Consider the following 20,820-nt stretch of genomic DNA (forward strand, 5'->3'; position numbering starts at 1 on the left):
AAAAATACATTTGAATCAAAATACGTAAGTTGATTTTTCGACTTTTTTCCGCCCTCGCATCACTGTGTGCCTGGGCGGTCGAATGCGGTAGTCGTTTGCGTAACGCAAGAGGCTAGGTTCTACTCAAATCTAAGGTCAGGCTTAGCGTGAATGTAGCGAATGTAGACGATAAAAATACCTACAGTAGGTATGATGCAGAGTCCATGTGAACTTTTGGTGCCTGGGTCTAAACCCTAACTCAATTGGAGCGTCGACAATAGGTATACGCACAGTGGCCATCTGGCAATTCAGTACAGGCTCCAATACGGAGGAAGACGGTTACAACCGAGGGTCATCGACGATGCCGCAATGATCCCTATCCAGGAATGGGCGCCGATCAGCTGGTGTTGCCCAGAAATTGCAGCACTAGCCAAGAGCCAGGAGAAAGATGCAAAGAGCTTGCACCGATGAGGGCATATCGGAGTGAATTGAGGCCTACAGGGCGACTAAACTGGCACTACGCAAGACGCGTAAGCTGACGTGCTTTCATAATCTCTTCCAAGCAACCAATACATTAATCCTTGGGGTGACGCTTACAGGATTGTCATGGCCAAAACCAAAGGTTCATCGATACTCCGGAGCACTTCTCAGAGATACTGCAGAAGATCGTGAAAACATTGTTTCCGTCCTTCGAAACACAACCATGGGCTTCCGTTTCCTATTACCAAATGGGCCGAGGACGGGATACCATGATGGCAAATGAGTTCCTACTTATCGTACTAGAAAATCCGCTCAAGGTCAACAAGGCGCCGAGTCCAAATGGTTTTCTGACAGTAGCCATTAAGGCGGCCATTGAGGCTCCCCCTGGCATGTTCAGAATGGCTATGCAGATGTGTCTGAATCTGGACAGAGGCGAATTTTTAGAAAAGTTGAAAAGGCAATGTTCAAACGTGTGAAACCACCTGATGGCTCTTCGGCGTACAGACCAATCTGTGTATTGGACACCGCCCAGAAACTGTTCGAACGAATGGTGATGGTTTCCGGAAGAGACGACCGACGGTGGACTCTATCAGATCAGTGAACAAAATGGCCGAAATAGCACTCCAAAAGAAGCGAATGGGAATTTGCTACTGCGCGGTTGTCATGCTAGACGTGAACAACGCATTCAAAAGCATTAGTTTGTCCACCATAGAGAGCGCTATACATCACCTAGAATCCCTGGAAAGCCTATATCGCATTCAAGGCGCTACTTCCAGCATATGGTGATCCTCTACGACACCGAGGGTCAAGTCTGGACTCGGCACTATGGAACGCGGCATTCAATGGCGTTCTGAGACTCACAGCTGGTAATCCACCGATCGTACCTTATAATATCAAAAGTAGACAAGTGCACTGGATTTTGTGAAAATCGCGCCTGGCTGTTAATCCCGTTTCATCGCATTACACCTTTCAGGGCGATGTTTAAGAGTTGGCATGAGAATCAATCAAAATACGTAATTGAAATCCGTCCCTAACGCAGTCTCCGGCGAGATTCTCGCGAACTGAACAGTTTACCAAAAACCTAAGAATAAAAAAGGATGACTATGGTGACGATGAATAACGAAAATACCATCCACAGCGCTAGGCCAACAACAGCCCATAAAAATATTAACCAAGCCTTGACTAAGCTAGCCACAACAGCCGGGAAAGCATGCCCACTGACTAACTGAAAACAATTGAATACAGACCTGGCGTTGCAATTGCTAGGTATGTACTCCCGGCACTGTGTGAATCGGATTGATGACTGTGCCACTTCGAACCGATCAACGCACCGCCCGGCTTTGGCAATAATCTGATGCCTATCGTCGCTGCTTACCGAGAAACATAAATCAAATATGACACGCGTCTGAACTTTAATTGCATTAATGGATTCTAGATCTGTATGACGTTAATTAGACATGCCTCCTACCGTTTGCGACTCGGTACCGTAAACCGGGGTCAAATTGATCAGCGGGTGAAATTGATCATTCAGGTACTGCATTGTAATTCCATACTAGAAACTCTTGAGTGTCGTAATGATCTTAAACTTTTTACGTCATCTGGTTCGTAGATGTCTAGAGATGAGCGTAGACTTTTATTTTTTTAGAAAAAAGTAAGTTTTGCCTTATTTTTTAAGGAATTTGCAATGTTTTTCTCATTTAGCTGAAATCATTGCTACTAAACAATCGATTGCTAATAAGACTTCCCGTAAATTCTCTGTTTTAACATTTTTGTGGAGCCTTGGTTGGAAAGTTATGTAGCTAATAAGAACATGAAAAAGTAAAAAAAAAGTTCATTTTATGTTGAAATAGTCATTTATTGTGACAGAAATCACTTATTTCAAATGAAATTGCCTACCTTTAGGCGATTAAGGGGAAATTTCAAAATTTAATTTTGCATTTAAAGTATTAAATTCACTAGTTGTAAGACTTTAAACGCGTTATTCGGATTTAGAAGAGCAAAATTGAGCGGAGAAGGAAATTTTCCTTTCCAACCGATGCTTATTGTATACTGATCAATTTCGCCCCAAAGTGGCATTTCCAATTTATTGGTATTTGGAGTTATTTAACTTAAAGTTAAATTTGTTGAACAAAATTCTGGCACGTGGTTCCATGGAGATCCACTATGTACTGATTTTACAGAAATTCTTTTGGCAATATTTGGAATTCCACTAATGTTATCCGCAAAAGTTGTTTTAAAGTGATCAATTTGACCCCGGATTACGGTACAGCTGTTTTCCGGTTACTCTGCCAGAGTCATTCTACCGATGTTGAACTTATTCCATTTCTCACACGTTTGACACATTGTTGTAATTGCATTAAACTTACCTGGTTCTTTATTTCTATTGCATCTTTACAGTTCGACGATCACTAGCGAGTGGTTCTAACCTCGTATAGCAGATACACTTAAGCCACCAGCAGCACATCTTTTGCCATGGGTACCTTGCAACAGTTGGCCGTCATCAAGGGACAGCAGCGTGGGCTGATCCCGGCGCTACTGCACCGGACCTTCGAGGCCAACGTTGACAAATTCTGCGGAACCGACATGGCGCTGATTTTTAACGGTAAGTAGAAATCAATCGTAACCTGCTAAGCTTATTGATTTGCTAGATCATTTTGACCGGATTTGTCATTATGGTTTATACCTAATCACTGTTGGCAGCAACATTTACTTCCACCTAAGATAGCTACTTGATTACATAACACTTATCGGGGTTGTGCCTAGTCGAGCTCACTAAATTAGAGAATTAGTCATATCTTAGCCTCTTTAAATTTTCGTACATACTTCTGCAATTATACGTATTTTCGGCATATTAGAAATTGGAACCACACATAATCAACAACAGTATGCCAAAATGCTCGGTTTGCGGCTGCCGCTCTACTTCTTCGACCATCGACCATCGAGCGTGATCGCTTGCCAGTTCCACCTAGGCGACCTATCCTGCTGACTGCTCTCATTGCCTTCTTATGCCAGCCGGTTCTGTGGTGAACACCAATTTTACGGGGTTGTTGTCCGGCACTCTGGCCTGCCAACCGTATCCTTCCAACTTTGGTCACCTTCTGCATGCTACACTCTGCCTAAGATCGTCCTTGACACGCATTGCTAGAAATCTCCAAGTGCTTGCAGGTCCTCCTCAAACATCGTTCATGTCTCGTGTCCACAGAAGAACACCGGTCTTTCATATGGTGTCCATAGTAGCTATAACTTCCACTGATAAAACGCCATCGTATTTGAGGCTACACATTATTGTTAGTAAGGATGTATACTAGGGTGCCAATGAAAATCGAATTTTCGAATTTCAAAAACGGGTAGTGCTCAAAAGTTTCGTCTCCTCAAAAAAAGTCCCCATGCAAAATTTCAGCTCAATCGGACTTCGCTAAGGGGTGGCCCAAAGCGGTCAAAGTTTGGCTGTTTTGAAACACGAAAAATATCCCAAGGTAGGGATACATGAAAATTACGAAATCGAAAAATTTTTTTTGATGCCAAATGCCTTAAAAGTGCATGAAACGTCGAGATCTGGTGTTATCTCAAAAAATTTTTTTTGGAAAAAAATTGACTTTTTGGACTTAGAAAATTTTTGAGTTGGGGGAGTGAAATTAATTTGAAATGGAGGAATTGAATTTAGTGGCTGAAATGGTCGGGGTTTTGCTAAACCGAACTAAAGACCATTTTTTGAAAAATTAGGTTTTCTTAAGCATTGGGTGGAGAAAATGATGATCTTCCTTCCATGTAAAAATCCAGTAATTCTGACAGGTCTTCGCGGAGTAAATTCAAAATTTCTGTTTGGCGGAACATACAAAACATCATTTTGCATCCAACCAGAGTGAACTGTAAACCATTCGATAGAATCAGCGAAATATTTTAGTTGTGATCCAGGTGATGAACATTTCAAGTTCTCCTCATCCCCGTCAGATTTCTAACTTCTAACCGACTCATAGAAACAATCTGTGAGTGAAATGAACACGTAATTAGAAATATGGGTGTTGGAAGAACCAATTATGTTTCGATGGCACTGATCGCCATTTTTCCAAATCACATTCAGCCAGACCGAACCAAGTCCACAGCATTTTAGAATCAATTTATTCTGAACAATACAAAAACCAACTGGTTTTTAATACCAGCGTTAAGTCGATACACCTCATACTGGTAATTTAACACAGGAGCCGTCATTGAACAACAAACCTAATTAGAATAATAAAGCTTGAAAAAAAATAAACACTTGGTTCGCTTTGGCTGATCGAAAAATGGCGTTTTCACGAAAACCATCCTTGAGAAGAATGTTTAGAACTTGATTCAGACTTAACGACTGACCTTCAGCAAGGTAATATGACCTAGAGGTGTCGCGCTTGGTTATCACTCCGATGATCCAAGTTCGAATCTCTTTCGTATTTTTGAAAACTTTTTTACACTTAGTGCACTTTGGCAGAACATTTTCATGGTTTTCTTCGACCAGCATAAATTTGAAGTACACAAATCGCTCCACATTCACATCTCAGGACCTCAGGGCATGCAAAGACATCGTTTGACATAATCACTCTTGCTCTGTGCCTCCACATACACCGCTTATGAAGAAAAAGCATGGGTGGGAAGGGCTGAGCTGGGAGAGCTTCCGCCGTTCATATTTCAAACTATTTTGAGACCTTCGTGCTACCATACTATACGCGTCCTCTTTGATTCATGTAAAGGATTGTGAGTGATATCGATTTCAACTTGATAGGCGATGAAAACTCGGGATTTTTTCACTATCCAACTGGTTTTATCTGAAACAAAAAAACACATCCTGCCAAACTGAACTATTAACCATTTTCTGATGTTTTTGATCAGCCAGAGTGAACTGAGTGCAAAGAACCAAGAAATAAAATGTAATTATATCAATGATTCCAGATAATTTACACGTATTCTTCATTTCTGATGGTTAATGAAGGCTTGTAAGTTATATGTGTGCGGAAAAGTTTCAGATAATCTCCGCTGTTGTTTATTTGTGAGTGGTTGAACTTTAAGCTTAATTATCTCGGAATTATCTTTTTGGCACTTAGTTCGGTTTAGCAGAACCCCGGCCAAATATTCATAGCAATAGTACTGGAACATGTCTTATATCATCGTTGGCAACTGCTAGCATATTATATATCATATATCGTTAGGGTGGTTCACTTATTTTGCATTAGGGTGACCCTTTTTGTAGAAAAATTTAAAAAATAAGATAATAGTATTAAAAAATCTCTTATAAAACTGAAAGTCATTTTCAATGTTGAATATATGTAATATTTCATTAGAGTGGCTCATTTATTTTTAATTAGGGTGGTTCTGTTGAGATGAAAATTAAGAACAAAAAAAAATTTCCAGAAAATATACCACTCATATTTTTGTATAGTTTAAAATCATGATCCTTTATTGGCATGTAACACTTTGTTAAGATATTCCTAGACCAACATGTGAAAAGGGCGTAACTACCATTGCCAATTTCTGCTTCTCATGTCCCTGGATTCTTTTACCAGTAACAGATAGAGCTGACTCTCCTCTATATGTTAATGGGAAAAGTTTGCATAAAATATTGAGATACGCCCAGGATGGACGAGAAAAGTAAGCGTTTGCAATGGTTGTTCCGCAACACAAATGTTGGTCCAGATTGTTATTATGGTTTAAAATAAGGAATAATAAACTGATTTTAAACGTATCCAAAGTATGACAGCTTGATAGGCGATGATGATGTGCAACAAAAGTTTCCTGTTTATCTTTTCTAAAAAGATTCTTGGTCTTGGGCAGCTTCATTTCCGAAAATACTGTTACGTTGCTGGAGAAAGAACAACAGTAGGTTGCTTTCTATCTATCTAAACAAAATATACCTTAGCTACAAGATTACCATATAGCATACCGAAGTGGTGAGTGAACCTAAACTCTAACGTGATACAAAAACATACAAAAACATTCGTTGGAATTAAACACACGATGACAAAAGAAAGGAAGATCACTGCTTTCCATAATACGAGATAGATGGGAAAAAATATTTATTCACTAAAATGTTCCTTTACCGACACACTTTTGCGTTACCTGAGCCAGCTTAACAAAAGTTAGCACGATTTATCGTATTCATTGTAAAAATATATTGAAAAACTGGTTTCTGTCTTCGTGTGCTGCAATTTCTGTAAACAATGACCTCAATTTGATAAAATCAACTCGAATGTTGATTTTTTTTATATATCTTTATTATCGAGATTTTCAGCCTATGGCTGGTTCATCTCCTCGAATTTTGATGTTTTTCGGATAACCAACCGAAATGGTATGTTCGACATACGTAATGTCTGAAGTTCATAGGCACAAACATGTTTGATAGGATCGCTCAAAATCTACAAGGCTGTTAACGAAGAAATTGCCAAAGCAGTACATAAAAGGTTCTTGAAACATCTGCAGTTTTTGGATAGTAATCGCAACATCTTTTCAGCCATATTTTGATATCATATAATCAAAAAGTGTGTCTGGTAAATCCATAATCGAATCAAACGACATTTCTACACTTGAACTGCACTCATTTGTACAAGGCAGTCAGCACACAAAAGAATTATTGCACAGCGAAACATTTTTTTTTCTTAGAAGCGAACTTATTAAAAAAAATAAATTTTGGTCTGTCTCAAAAGCAAACTTATGTGTCTCTGACAGTTTTTGGGTCGCTGAATCCGAATCCGGGCTCAGATTTGCTCTAGCACGTCAGGATTTTGAGCTATACCTCAATTTATACGGCAAAATATGTGATTTTGGGCTTTTTTTTACTGCAATCCATTAAGTATGGAAATTATGTTTTAAAGCAAGTGTAAATTCGTCGAATAACATCTAAACTAACGATTTATGCCATATATTTCGTTTAACCTAAGTTTGCGTTTGAGACAGACCAAAATTTAATTTTTGTTTCGCTGTGTTATGTGCTCTCTCTCTTCCGGAATGCTTGTTGGAAACTGATATTACGCAGAGGAATAGCAAAAAAGAAAATGGAAATAAAAGTTCAAAAAAATCAGATGTAATTTAAGAACATATATTCGATGTAATGTACCAAAAACCTATCAGCATGAATTTAGTAAATATCACAAAACCGTTCCCACTCGTTCGTAACGTCCCTTTTACTACGACCAGGCTTGTTCGCACTGAGCGTATGAAAATTATGCTCTATTGATTTGCACTACCGAAATCATCGTATTTATTAAATATTCCTATCTTAACTGATAGATGGATGTTGAAATAATTTAAATGTCTTTTCGAACTGTCAAAAAACCGCACCGCAGTACCACACTGAGCACACGGAGAGAATTTCACTCGGGTGAATTTTAACGCTCTTTGCGGAACTGCGAGCATAAATTTCATCCGCTCAGTACGAACATGCTTGGTCATGACCATTGCAAAAGTAAATTATATCTGCAAATACCGCATTAATGAAAAAACAAAAAACAGTTTACTTTTCAAACCAAACTCTTTTTCCTCATAGAAACAGCTGAATAAATGTTTAGACGAATTTTTGAATTTAGTCTCACAAAACTTTTCAAAATCTTACAATGAGATGAACCTCTCTAGTAAATTAATCTCTTTAGTAGTCCGTACCACAATATTTAATTCTGTAGATAGAAATAGGTTTTAATCACTTTGTGATTAATGAAATAGAACGAGAGGAGAGATAATAATTAGAGAATATCTCATTATAGATAAGTCACCGAAAGATTTGTAGGAAATCATGGCTTGAAGCTATACGAAAAATATTACCTGGTTGAATTTTCTGGAAGTATTTTTTGATCTTAATTTCCAAGAAAAATAAACAACCCTAACGGAAAATACAATTCAAATACAAATACTATTATCGTTTTTTTTTATTATTTATTTTTCTACAAAAAGGAGCACCCTTATGCAAAATAAGTGAAGCACCAAAAAAATAAACAGATTCAAAATTTAAAAAAGAAAATAAAATATTTCATGAACAATTGGGGATACGCCCGGGAGGGACAGGAGAAGCAGAAATTTGCAATGGTTGTTGCGTCCTTTCAACATGTTGCTCTAGGAATATCTTAACAAAGTGTTACATGCCAATAAAGGATCATGATATTAAACTATACAAAAATATGAGTGGTAAATTTTCGGGAAATATTTTTTTGTTCTTAATTTCCATCTCAAAGAACCACCCTAATTAAAAATAAATGAGCCACCCTAATGAAATATTATATATATTCAACATTGAAAATGACTTACAGTTTTATAAGAGATTGTTTAATACTATTATCTTATTTTTTAAATTTTTCTACAAAAAGGGTCACCCTAATGCAAAATAAGTGAACCACCCTAACGATATATGATATATAATATGCTAGCAGTTGCCATCGATGATATAAGACATGTTCCAGTACTATTGCTATGAATATTTCAGCAACTAAATTCAATTCCTCCATTTCAAATTAATTTCACTCCCCCAATTCAAAAATTTTCTAAGTCCAAAAAGTCAATTTTTTTCCAAAAAAATTTTTTTGAGATACAGTAAAACCTCCATGAGTCGATATTGTAGGGACCATCGACTCAAGGAAATATCGAGTAGTGGAACAAAAATCCTTTGGGAAGCTTTTTGAGGGGACCATCATTGTAACCCAGAAATTATTTTTCAGTATGGAAAAATTTACCTCCATGAGTCGATATCGAGTCAAGGAACATCGACTCATGGAGGTTCGACTGTAACACCAGATCTCGACGTTTCATGCACTTTTAAGGCATTTGGCATCAAAACAAAATTTTCGATTTCGTAATTTTCATGTATCCCTACCTTGGGATATTTTTCGTGTTTCAAAACAGCCAAACTTTGACCGCTTTGGGCCACCCCTTAGCGAAGTCCGATTGAGCTGAAATTTTGCATAGGGACTTTTTTTGAGGAGACGAAACTTTTGAGCACTACCCGTTTTTGAAATTCGATGGTCAAATTTTTCCCATACGTTCCATTGACACCCTAAGGGCCTGTCCATAAACTACGTAGACTCTGAGGGGGGGACGGGGGGGTCTGGCCAAAGTCTACGCTCCATACAAATTTCGAAAATTTTGTATGAGCAAAAGTCTACGAGGGGGGAGGGGGGGGTCTGAGATGGCTGAAAAAAAGTCTACGTAGTTTATGGACAGCGCCTAATACGAATTCCTCCACTACCTTGAAGGTACAACAGTCTATCGTGACATTACTTCCTAGATAGATGTAGGAGCTGAATAAAAACACTTGTTGACTGTTTGACTGTCAGTGCCGAAAGAGACCGTTTATTAATTTCCGATTGCTATGATCAATTCTTTGATTTCTAGCCTACTACATCCTTCCCTTAATGTATAATAGAAAAACCTTATTTTAATTAATCGATTTATATTGTCGCGCTTATCTTAGATTCTCAGCAAGCTGCGTTCGAAACGCGCAGCCTCAGATCGCGCCAAAATTGGCTAAAACTGTTTTGCAGCCGCCGGGTGGAGCTGTCAGCCGCCGTGTACAAATCAAACGGGCGCAATCTTATGGCGGCTGACTCAGATCAGCAGCATCTGAGTGATTAAGCTAGGATGCACAATAATTAAATGACGTAGTCTTTAAGATAATCTGGTTTTCGATGCGAACGGATAAATCGGTTTCTCATCGGACCTGCATTTGACCTCTCATTTCCTTCGGTGAAGACCAAACCGGCAGGTTCCTCGATATTCTCCGGTTGTGTAGATGTTTGGCCAGTTGTAGTAGGATCTGCCATACTGTTCATCAGGGGGTCTGTAGATGCGGAATGGACTGTAAGAGATAATGGTTTTTACATGGTTAACGTGTCTGTCGAATTCAACTCCGGTATCGAGATTCCTTAGAGTGGTGAGACGGGTTCCAGCTTTCTTCACCACGACGTGAGGTTGAGGATTAAAGACTGGTGTTAGCTTATTTTGTTTGATCACATTTTTAACCAACACGTGATCACCGACATCAACTGCTGAGAATTTCGCATTCCGCTTCTGATCGCCATACACCCTTCCTTTTTCCTTCTTCCTTTCGTCCACGTCTTTGGTGTCTTCGTTACCCTTTGTGGCATCTTCAATTACTTCGGGTAGTTTGTCCTTCAGGTTTCTGCCAAACATGAGCTTCGCTGGGGAAATATTAGTCACCGCATGTGGGGTATTCCGATAAGCCAGGAGGAAGTCATATAAATCGTTTTTCCAATCTCTTCCTATTATGCCTTTCTACTAGTCCATTTTGGAATGGAGCGTACGGAACAGAGTGTTTAAAGGTTATACCAAATGTGCTGCAGAAATTCGTAAACTCGTTTGAAGTGAATGGTGGACCGTTATCACATACAATTTCGCTCGGATACCCAAACCGCGCAAAGATTGTACGAAGTTTAAAAATCGTAGTCTTGGCAGTCATAGACGTGATGATCTCAATTTCAGGATATCTTGAATAGTAGTCTACGACTACCAACAGGTGAATTCCTTTAGTAACTTCTGTGAAATCTAGTGCCAACTTTTTCCACGGTTTATCGGGTAACGGAGACCTCACCATTGGTTCAGTAGCTGGTTCGGAAACCAGACACCCATTGCACGAGTTCACGTATTCTTCTATCATCAGATCCATTCGTACCCACCAAACCTTTTCACGTAATCGTTTTTTCATAGATGTACTTCCCAAATGGGGCTCATGTCCTAGTTTAAGCACCCTGTCATATAACTTCCTTGGAATAATAATTTTAGTATTTTTCAAAATAATGTCTCCATCAGTTGAAAGTTCATTTGCTATTTGTTTATATCTTGCCAGCGTTTTCGGCCACCGTCGAGGGGGGTACGGGATCCAACGAATCAGTTCGGTAAGCTCTATGTCGTTTTTAGTGGCTTCCACGATTTCGCAAAGTGGGATTGCCATCGGACATACATCGGTTGAAACTAAACGAATTACTCTTTCACATTCCTCATCATAGCTTTCCCTGTAAGCAACAGTATCTTGACACAACCTCGAAAGAGTATCTGCAATGTTCGTTTTGCCTGGTCTGTATAGGACTTTGTAGTTATAAGACATCAACCGAACCTTCCATCGTTCGATTCTTGCTGATGGTCGGATTCTATCCCCAAATATCGAAACCAACGGCTTATGGTCGGTGATTATCCAGAAAGGCATTCCATAAAGGTAGTAATGGAACTTCTCTGGAGCCCATACCAACGCTAAAGCTTCTCTCTCTGTTTGAGCATAGCGTCTCTCCACTTCAAAAAGGGTCTTCGAAGCATAACAAATAATGTGAATCGTTCCTTCCGCTGACTTCTGATATAGAACTGCACCGAGACCTACCGGATTTGCATAGGTCTCTACGAAAGTTTCAAAGTTCGGGTTGAAAAATGCCAAAGTTTCTGATTTGTTTAGAACGTGCTTCAGGGTTTCAAATGCTTTCTGATGCAATTCTGTCCATTCGAATGGTACCGCTTTCCTTGTCAATGAGTTCAACGGGCAACTTGCCGGCTCACAAAAGTGGCTAGCCCCAAGAAACTTCTCACTTCTTCAGCAGATTTTGGTGTTCGAAATTTTCCAATGGCTTTCAACTTTTCTGGAGAAATTGTAATACCTTCTGCAGATAAACGATATCCAAGAAAGTCAATTTCTGTTGCGCTTTCAATAGTCTTGCTTTCATTCAAAACAATCCCATATTGCTCGAGACGATTTTTCACCAAAGTCATTCTGGTATTTAATAATTTTTCATCCGGAGCATGTATTAAGACGTCGTCTATGAAAACCACAATCCATGGAAAGTCTGCTAATATGGTTTCCATGCATTTCTGGAAAAGTTCTGGTGCTGCTGATAACCCGAATACCAATCGTTTGTATCGCATTAAACCTATCCAATATATGCTTTGTTTTAGAATGTTTTAAAATTTAACGATAATGTTCAACAATTGTTCTTACCCAGTGGCGATATAAAGGTTGTTATATATCGGCAATCTTCTCGTAACAAAAGTTGATGGAACGCTTGTTTAATATCAAGTTTCCCGAAAACTTTGCTCCCTCGCAATTTAGCCGTCATTTGTTCCATTGTAGGAAGTGGATGGACTTCTCTTACAACAGCTTTGTTGGCTTCGCGAAGGGCAATTATAATTCGCACGTCATTCGAATTTTTCCGCTTAACAAGCATAGGCGATACCCATTCTGATGCCTCATACACTCGTTCAATTACGCCTTGACGTTCCAATTCTTTCAGTTTTAATATAGTAACTTCTTCCAAAGGAATTGGTATGCGACGATAACTTTGTATAACAGGTGGCACAGTTGTATATATTTTAATGGATGCACACATGTCTGAATAAGCAATTTACAATTCAGTAATTAATTAAACTCCCGAAACAACTACATATTCTTACCTTTGATAGCCGGAAAGGTATCGTCACTCACTGACCGCAGAAACTTAACCACGCCAAGTGTCTCTGCACTGCGTCCGGAGAGCAGCGAATGCTTACCATCTTGAATCACGAACAACGTTGTGCGACAGGACTCATTTCCTGTTCTCAGCATCACGTCGACTTCTCCTAGTACAGTCAATGGATTCTTCGTTCCGTAAGCTTGGAAAATCTTCGAACTTTCTTTCCTAATTGCAAACGCCTCGAACCCAATCCGCTTCAACGTCGTCCAATCTGCAATACTAAGCACGTCCTCATCTGCGCCGGTGTCAACAATGAACCGCAGATTGACTCCACCGACCGATAAGATCGTCGTACGCTTTCCGTTCAAATGGAACAGCTCACGGATTTCTGCTGTCTTCGTGACGTCATCAACTTCTCGTACGAATTTCGGCTTTTGATCACAACGATTTCCATGGTCTCGATCATGTACTTGACGCTTCCGGTTGCTCGACGTTGGTTGATGGTTTTGAACCGGATTCTTCACACTCCTGCAACATCGTGCGTAATGGCCTTTCTTGTTGCACCGGTTACATTGCGATTCTCGAGCTGGACATATCGTATCGGAAGCCAGGTGGTTTCCCAAACATCTGCCACAGGTCAGTTTAGGTTTCGTGCGTTTGACAGACTGATCCACCGTATTGATCTCAGCGCTGTCAAGTGGGTTGGAACGAAATTCTTGAACCTAATAAAATATTCATGAAACAACTTACATTTAATATTTTTCCTCAAATAAGTACCTGTTTATTAACGGTTTCATGCGTGCGTCCAATTTTCAACATTTCGTCCAAGCTCGTGTCAACCTCTAAGTATTTGGACCGTAGTTTATCATCCGTTTGAGTCGCGTACACTATTTGATCCATTATCATGTCCTCACTTTGATCTCCGAAACTGCAAACGGCAGCTTGAGCTCTCAAACGCACGACAAACTGATCCAGCTTCTTTTTAGGGTTGAAAGTCATTTGTCGAAATTTGAACCGTTCATAACGTAAGGTCATCCGAGGTGCGTAGTAGTTGTCCAGTGCCTCCAATACTGATCGATAAGCGTTATCCATTAGGTTCCCGCTTACGGCTACATCTTTAGCAATCTTTCTCTCATCAGGTCCGCCAAAGCATAGCAGTGCTTTGTGTTTCTCCTCAACGTCAGATATTCCCTTCAAGTCAAGGTACGCAATAAATTGATCCCTCCATTCTTCCCAACGAGAACTGATGAGGCCAACACCAGATTCACAAAAGGGAGAAATATTGTAGTTCAACTGGAATATAACACATATCTGGTCACTATAAGACATCTTGTTGTGTGGTTACCATGGCTGCATTTATGTCAGGGTGTTTATTTTCAAATTCAAAATTCTGCAAAATGTGAACGCAATCTAGTAACTGTTTCGTTTCCATAGAAACTAATTTTCCGGTTTGTTTGTTTTTCTATTTTTCTCCAAGCAGACTAGGATAACTTAATCCCCTATACTTAAATGCAGAAACGGACTAGAACTACCGGAAAGTTCCCTACGTTTCTTTCTGGAATTAGACTAAGGTTGTTCGAACCTCCTATAATTCCTGTGGAACAGCGAACTGGAATTCATGATTCCCTTCACTTGTTCCTCTCCCGGTGGGCTGGAACTCACGGTTCCCACACCGAAAGTGCTGTTTCTGAACACGAAAGCTGAAATACTTTCCATGTCGCTATTTTGCACGAGGGAATAGATTCCCTACTCCGCCTGCAACGTCGACGATATGGAAGAAAGTATTCCACTTTTACAGTTCACTATTTGCGGTCACAGATGCACTTTTGATTGATAAAATAACACCACACATTGAAAAGATTGAAATTTATACTTTACCGATGCCATATTCCGAAATGTGGTGGTTGATTACCGCGGGAAGGAAACGCCGACCTGGTCCTAGATTTTCAAGCTTCAGAAAAGAAATCACCAATCACTCGTACGCCAAATGTAGGAGCTGAATAAAAACACTTGTTGACTGTTTGACTGTCAGTGCCGAAAGAGACCGTTTATTAATTTCCGATTGCTATGATCAATTCTTTGATTTCTAGCCTACTACAATAGACGGATCCTGTAGCGTATGGTTCCGGCTGCCAGCATGTACTTTGTTCTGTACTTTGCTGCCTCACGTTTCAATTGATCGCGTATAGCTTTGCCACCGATCCGAATGTTCTGGCAATAATGTTCATGTCGTCCGCAAAGCACACAAATCGACCGGGTTTTTGAGCCCGGCTCGTTGCATTACGCCTTTCAGGGTGATATTGAAGAAGTGCGACTCGAGGACGTATGAAAACTGATGTCCATACGAACTTCCTCGGACGCCAGTAGCTTGTCCGGCGAGATCCTGGTATTCCAGGAGCTTCTGGGAGATCTGGAATGTGGAGGCGTTCGATTTCGTCCTGGAGTTTAGGTACTCTTTCCTTCGGTATGGCGCTGCCATTCGGCATTCAGTTACAGTTTGATATCGTGCAGACGACACTTTTTACTCGGAGCACACTTTATTTAATCAACTTTTACCAAAAACACAACTTGAAATGGAGAATAATAAAATTTCTAAATTGAAACGCAAAAAATATGTAAAATTAGACGCCTTGAAAAAGTTTCCCGTCCGTTCTTATGCAAAGCATGCTTTAATCTCCTTGAAATAAACTTGCGACACACAATTCATTCAGAATGTGCGCCTGTTTGATTCTGAAACTGGACCGAGCTCGCGATATATTCGACCAGTGAGATTGTTCGGTATTGTTATTCTTTTTACAACGGCGCGCGCCCTGAAGGGTTAGGCTTAATTTTTCAGGGGAAAGTGATCGGTAATGTGTGAAGTTTAGTGTAGATTGATCCACGATCAGATCACACACCAAACGGTGTCAGGCCATTCGGCCGAAGGTCATTAGGCCGAATGGTCATTAGGCCGAATGGTCATCAGGCCGAATGAACATTGGGTCTTCTTCTTGCCGTTACGTCCCCACTGAGACAAAGCCTGCTTCTCAGCTTAGTGTTCTATGAACACTTCCACAGTTATTAACTGAGAGCTTCCTCGGCAAATGACCATTTTGCATGTGTATATCGTGTGACAGGCACGAAGATACTTTATTGATGCTGAATCTACTGATATTTTACCCATGAATTTTTCCTTCTTTTAAACATAGGCTGTCCTTTCTAGTATCATTGCTAAAATAGTTTTTGGCGCAGAAACTGCTGATATTCAATTCATAAATTTTTCCTTCTTTAAAACATAGGCTATTCTTTCTAGTTTCATTGTTAAAGTAGTTTTCGGCAAAAAACTTTTACAAAAAGTAAAAACAACAGATCTCTTTACAGGCTCATAACGGCTGATTTTCAATTCGTCCTGATGACCATTCGGCCTAATGACCATTCGGCCTAATGACCTTCGGCCTAATGGCCTTCGGCCTAATGACCTTCGGCCTAATGACCCAGCATCTCACCAAACATAGGTGGCTCAAAAATCGACAATGTACTCTACCCTACTAACACTAATTCCTTTTTGTAGAGGTAATGTTTGATCAGCGATGTATGGACTGTTTCAGAAATTATAACTACACTTTGTTTTTTCTAATAAAAAGAAGTGGTTTGATGATTTTAACCAATTGTTTTCACAATACAGTATATTGTATTCCACATTTTTACATTTCATGTAAACTGTCATGATATTTTGAAAAATAATCGAGTTCTGCAATTATTTACTTCATGCTTGAAAATTTCATTTGCACAAGGGTGTTTTCAACATTATTTATTACTAAATTCCAAAAAAATATCTTACTCTTTATCACATTCGCTACCTCAATAGCTTGTCTAAGAAATGCCGTCATCAAAAACTGGGAACAATTCATGAGGCCATTTCCATAGAATTTTGATAAGATCAACTTTCTTATTTTTTCAAGGTTTTTATAAGCATCGTAAAGTCTTCAATACAGTTTCTCAGCGTTTATGAACACATTTCATTACAATTCAGTTTTTTTTGCAGGTCATCCTATCCTTCAGATGGCAATGCTTGTCACACTATCAAAGCGAATGTAATGAACAGTTGTTAAGGCATTAGTTTGTTTTACGTTTGTTTCAGCTAGTGGTGTTCAAAATTTTGCTACTTTTTTCTTGCATTATGAAGGCTTTCAATGATGATTCATGACAATTTTTTCCGGCCAAAATAACTTTGGCTAATAGAGAAACATCTTTTCTTATCGATGCAGTTATTTCCATAAGGTTTTTTAAAGAAATGTTTCATTTTTGAGATTTTTTATATTCCACTGCCTTATATTTCATGACCGGTTTGTGCAACTTTCATTTTTTAATCTTTGGTTCACAGATCTCGATTTTCTATCTTTTGCACGAAATGGTAACAAAAATGGTATTATTTGTATCCTTAGAGTGTTTACTACATGACCTATTAGGAACTTTCCTGCATGTGACTTTAAAACTAAAATGACAGTCAATCATTAGTGTATTTATAATTTCTGAAACAGTCTATAAATGAGATTTGTGCAGTGCAAAATCAAAACGCAACAATCAACCGTGGGATATACACAAGATCAAATTAATTCATTTCGAGCCCTGAAGAAGATCCCAAGATCTGGATCGAAACGTTGGCGATGAAATCAGCGTTTTTCTTTGACTGAAAGCCGAGAACTAATTCCTTCCTATGACAATCGTGTAAAAACAGAGATTTTTGGTTGTTATGGAGACCGTAATAGAGACGTCGTCTTTACTAAAGTTGTGAAATCTCGAAGTGTGGACATTGGAAATGGTTAGCCAGTCCGAAGCTCCATTCATTTGTTCTCTGAGTAATTTCTATTGTTTCGGCCAATCACAGAGTAGTAGTAACTATGAGTTTACGGTCTTTCAGCGCGTATGCTCATGCTTTAACAGAGCTTCTTGGTAACTAAAACAATTAAAATGTAAAACAATATTTCTACCAAACAAGCTTAATCTCTTCATATGCATATTTTGATTATTCTCAGGCAATAATTACTGCAAATTGCGTCGACATCACCTCATCTCAACGTCATTTGAATTCAGCTCGGGCGCCATCAACACAACGTTACATTCCACCGTCACCAACCGGCCCATAAATGCCGCACTTGCAACAGCAAACCGGTTCTAAACCTTTTCCAAACAGAATCAGCTGTTTGCTGGACATCTGGGTTTGCAAATGCAAATCGTATATGCAATTTGTTGCACTTACGGAAATCAATTAATCATACAAATCTTCACACCCAGCCGCACGACCAAGATTAGACGGTAGACGCTGTACCTATACCTGAAGTTGACCGCACGCGACAATCCGCGAATCAAAATAGAGATCATATGAAACAAGTCTCCGCGCAGAGCGAGACCATTTTCAGCAGTAATCTTTCTGTTTATGGGTACAGTAGTGCATCGGTGTAAAATGTGCTAGGGGGTAAAACCCGTAAAACCAACAGTAAAACGACTTTACCTTAAATACAGATAAACAGACGTAACATCGACCACGCTTTTAACGATCATTTTAAATCATCTTATGTAGTTGTAGCTTTCACAACCAGAGGCGGGCATCGTCTTTCTTTGCGTTTGACGTTTCACACTAGCGCCTTCTGCTGACGATATTGCACAACGCAGTGTTTCGTGAACAATTCCACCAGGTGATGGTAGTGTGAAGTGGGCGATGGATTTTCACGAAAATTGTTCTAGGTGTTGTGTCTGTTTTTCTGTGCCTTAATATTCGCCAGATACTCATTAAATATGCTATTTTTATATTTATGTTATATTGTGTTAATGTTTATATTGTTTTCGCTCATCCGAGTGATGTTTTGAAATATCTTGTCTATGCATTTGTAATGTTCTGATGCAAATGTCCAATCGAGTTTTTCACATAGAGGTGCTCTTTATTCCTTGCTCCCTTTTACGTAGGTTAGACAGGTGAACTTGTCGGAAACCGTGCCGATCAGCTGAGTGCGTTGCGCAAATCAGAACTCCTCTAGCCCAGCCGTTGCTGATTGCAATAAAAATGAAAAAAAAAAGTAAACTGGTCGATGGTTGGCCGGAGGAGCAACTAGGTACCTGCCTTCTCCAAGATAACTCATTTGCGCAACTGGCATTCCGGTTCGATCCGGTCGCTTTATTTACCGATGTTGACCCTCAAGTTCTACCGTACGGTGATGTAGCTAGGATGCTATTTCTTACTTTCTTTATTTCTAGATTTCAAGTTTTAATAAGTTCAAGTTTAAATAATCTCCTTTTCACATTAAAGTTACACTTTTTTGGTCATGAAACCCTACGTTGCGATGCAATGTTGCGTCCAAGCATAAAGAAGTACAATTGAACTTGTCCCAATTGGGGCGTTACACCAAGAAGAAGAAAAAAACACTCAATCATCGGTGCAAGCATATTAGCCGATTCTGAAGAAAATTGCAACCCAGTTGTCCTTATCAGGATTCGAACCAACTAGAAAATATCCCAAATATTAAACTAGACACGCCACCCGAAACGTGTAATACCCATGTAAGCAACGTTAGAAAATCGGTAAGTACCTTCGACTATTCGGATGACAGTTCTTCTGGGGCTCTGATCGAACATAGCCTGCGAAGGAACTGAATCTCGAGGGCTAACGACGCATATTGTTCTGTCAAAAATAGTTTCCCCACCTTTGGCAATAGAACCAGGCTCTGCCGCTTCCAAACCTCTGGGAAAACTCCCTCGTCCAGGAATTTCTGCATGACAGACCTGAACATCTCAGGAGCCTTTGCAATAGTTTTAAAGCCAGGTTCGGAACTCCGTCCGGACCTGGGGCCATACCTACGCTAAGTGCTTTTGCTATCCCCGCAAGTTCCACATCGGTGATCCTCTCCTCATCGTCAGCCCCAGTCTCCAGCTGTTCTACGAAAGGAGGCCTAGAAGTAGGATTATGGCGCGGATGAAGGCCCTTGATGATCTCCTCCAACATCTTGGAGATTGCTCTATAGGAGCCATTACACCTCTCGTCTTGGACATTACGATCCTGTAGGCATCACCCCACGGATTTGCATTGGCACTCTGACAGAGACCCTCGAAGCAGGCCTTTTTGCTTGCCCTTATCTCGGTCTTCAGCGCAGCTTTTGCAGCGACGAACACCACCCGCCGTTCGTTTCTCTCTTCCTTAGATCGTGCTCGCTGCATCCGCCACCTAATTCGTAGGCAGGCGCGGCGCAGTTCCCCAATCGCTTGAGTCCACCAGTAAGTCGGTGGTCTCCCATTTGTAGGTGGACTCGCCTAGGCATGGTCGCATCGCACGCACGCGAGAGCACCGCTACCAGTTGGTCGCCGTCTAAACCAAGTAGGTTTTGCCCACGGTGGAACGCTTCTCTAAATGCCCCTTTATCGAAGTATGATGTCTTCCACCTGCGAGGGCTTGGCCTTGACTTAACAGCCTCTCCCTCTACCCACTGCCTGCTGTTGTTGTAGTCGATACTGTAGTGAACCATCAGGTGATCGCTGTGAGTCGTTCACTCTCCAGTTCGAACTACTTGTTGGGCCAGGACTACAGAAAGTTATGTCAATAAACGACTCCGCACCGTTCCGATTAAGGATAGTTTTGGTGCCGACATAAGCCAGGTCGACATCTAGACGGGCTTGGTGGTCTAGTGGCTACCGCTTCTGATTCGTATGCAGAAGGTCATGGGTTCTATCCCTGGCCCGTCCCTTTTCATCCTACTTTGTATCTTTCTATCCACTTTATCTCTCTCTCTTTCTCTCTTTCTCTCTCTCTTTCTCTCTCTCTCTCTCTCTCTCTCTCTCTCTCTCTTCTCTATATATACAACTTATGTATATTCATATGTTCATAGCCATCGCTAGAACCAGAAACGAATTGGAAAAAAAGTCGTTTCCCTCCCTTCCAATTTCCACTCACAGCACAGTGTATATAACGCCTACAAGTTATGCAACCAAAGCGTGC

General features: G+C 40.1%; 2 protein-coding genes across 7 annotated transcripts in view; one reads left to right on the forward strand and one right to left on the reverse strand.

Annotated features, from left to right (window-relative positions):
* The window catches only part of LOC109430448 (beta-alanyl-bioamine nonribosomal peptide synthetase ebony), a 150,916-nt gene that overhangs the window by 109,839 nt on the left and 20,257 nt on the right, over positions 1-20,820 (forward strand). For all 3 annotated transcript variants that reach the window (XM_019706519.3, XM_019706526.3, XM_029857722.2), the window contains exon 2: positions 2,857-3,061. In XM_019706519.3, the coding sequence (XP_019562064.2) occupies positions 2,932-3,061 (130 nt within the window). In that variant the 5' untranslated portion in view covers positions 2,857-2,931. The remainder of the gene's footprint in view (positions 1-2,856; positions 3,062-20,820) is intronic.
* Positions 11,947-20,318, reverse strand: LOC115269878 (uncharacterized protein K02A2.6-like). Of its 4 annotated transcripts, XM_062846357.1 has the most exons (5): positions 14,736-15,760; positions 13,635-14,150; positions 12,859-13,579; positions 12,407-12,796; positions 11,947-12,338 (listed from the first exon to the last, which is right to left on the reverse strand). In XM_062846357.1, exons 1-5 carry the CDS (start codon positions 14,742-14,744, stop codon positions 11,947-11,949), a joined length of 2,028 nt encoding a protein of 675 aa, XP_062702341.1. In that variant the 5' UTR covers positions 14,745-15,760. The 4 variants fall into 4 exon arrangements, with proteins under 4 accessions (XP_062702341.1, XP_062702339.1, XP_062702342.1 ...); XM_062846355.1 differs by having other exon boundaries at positions 13,635-15,758; XM_062846358.1 differs by having other exon boundaries at positions 12,199-12,796; positions 13,635-20,318.

This window comes from Aedes albopictus, chromosome 1 (assembly GCF_035046485.1).
Source record: "Aedes albopictus strain Foshan chromosome 1, AalbF5, whole genome shotgun sequence".
In the NCBI taxonomy this organism is placed as follows: Eukaryota; Metazoa; Arthropoda; class Insecta; order Diptera; family Culicidae; genus Aedes; species Aedes albopictus.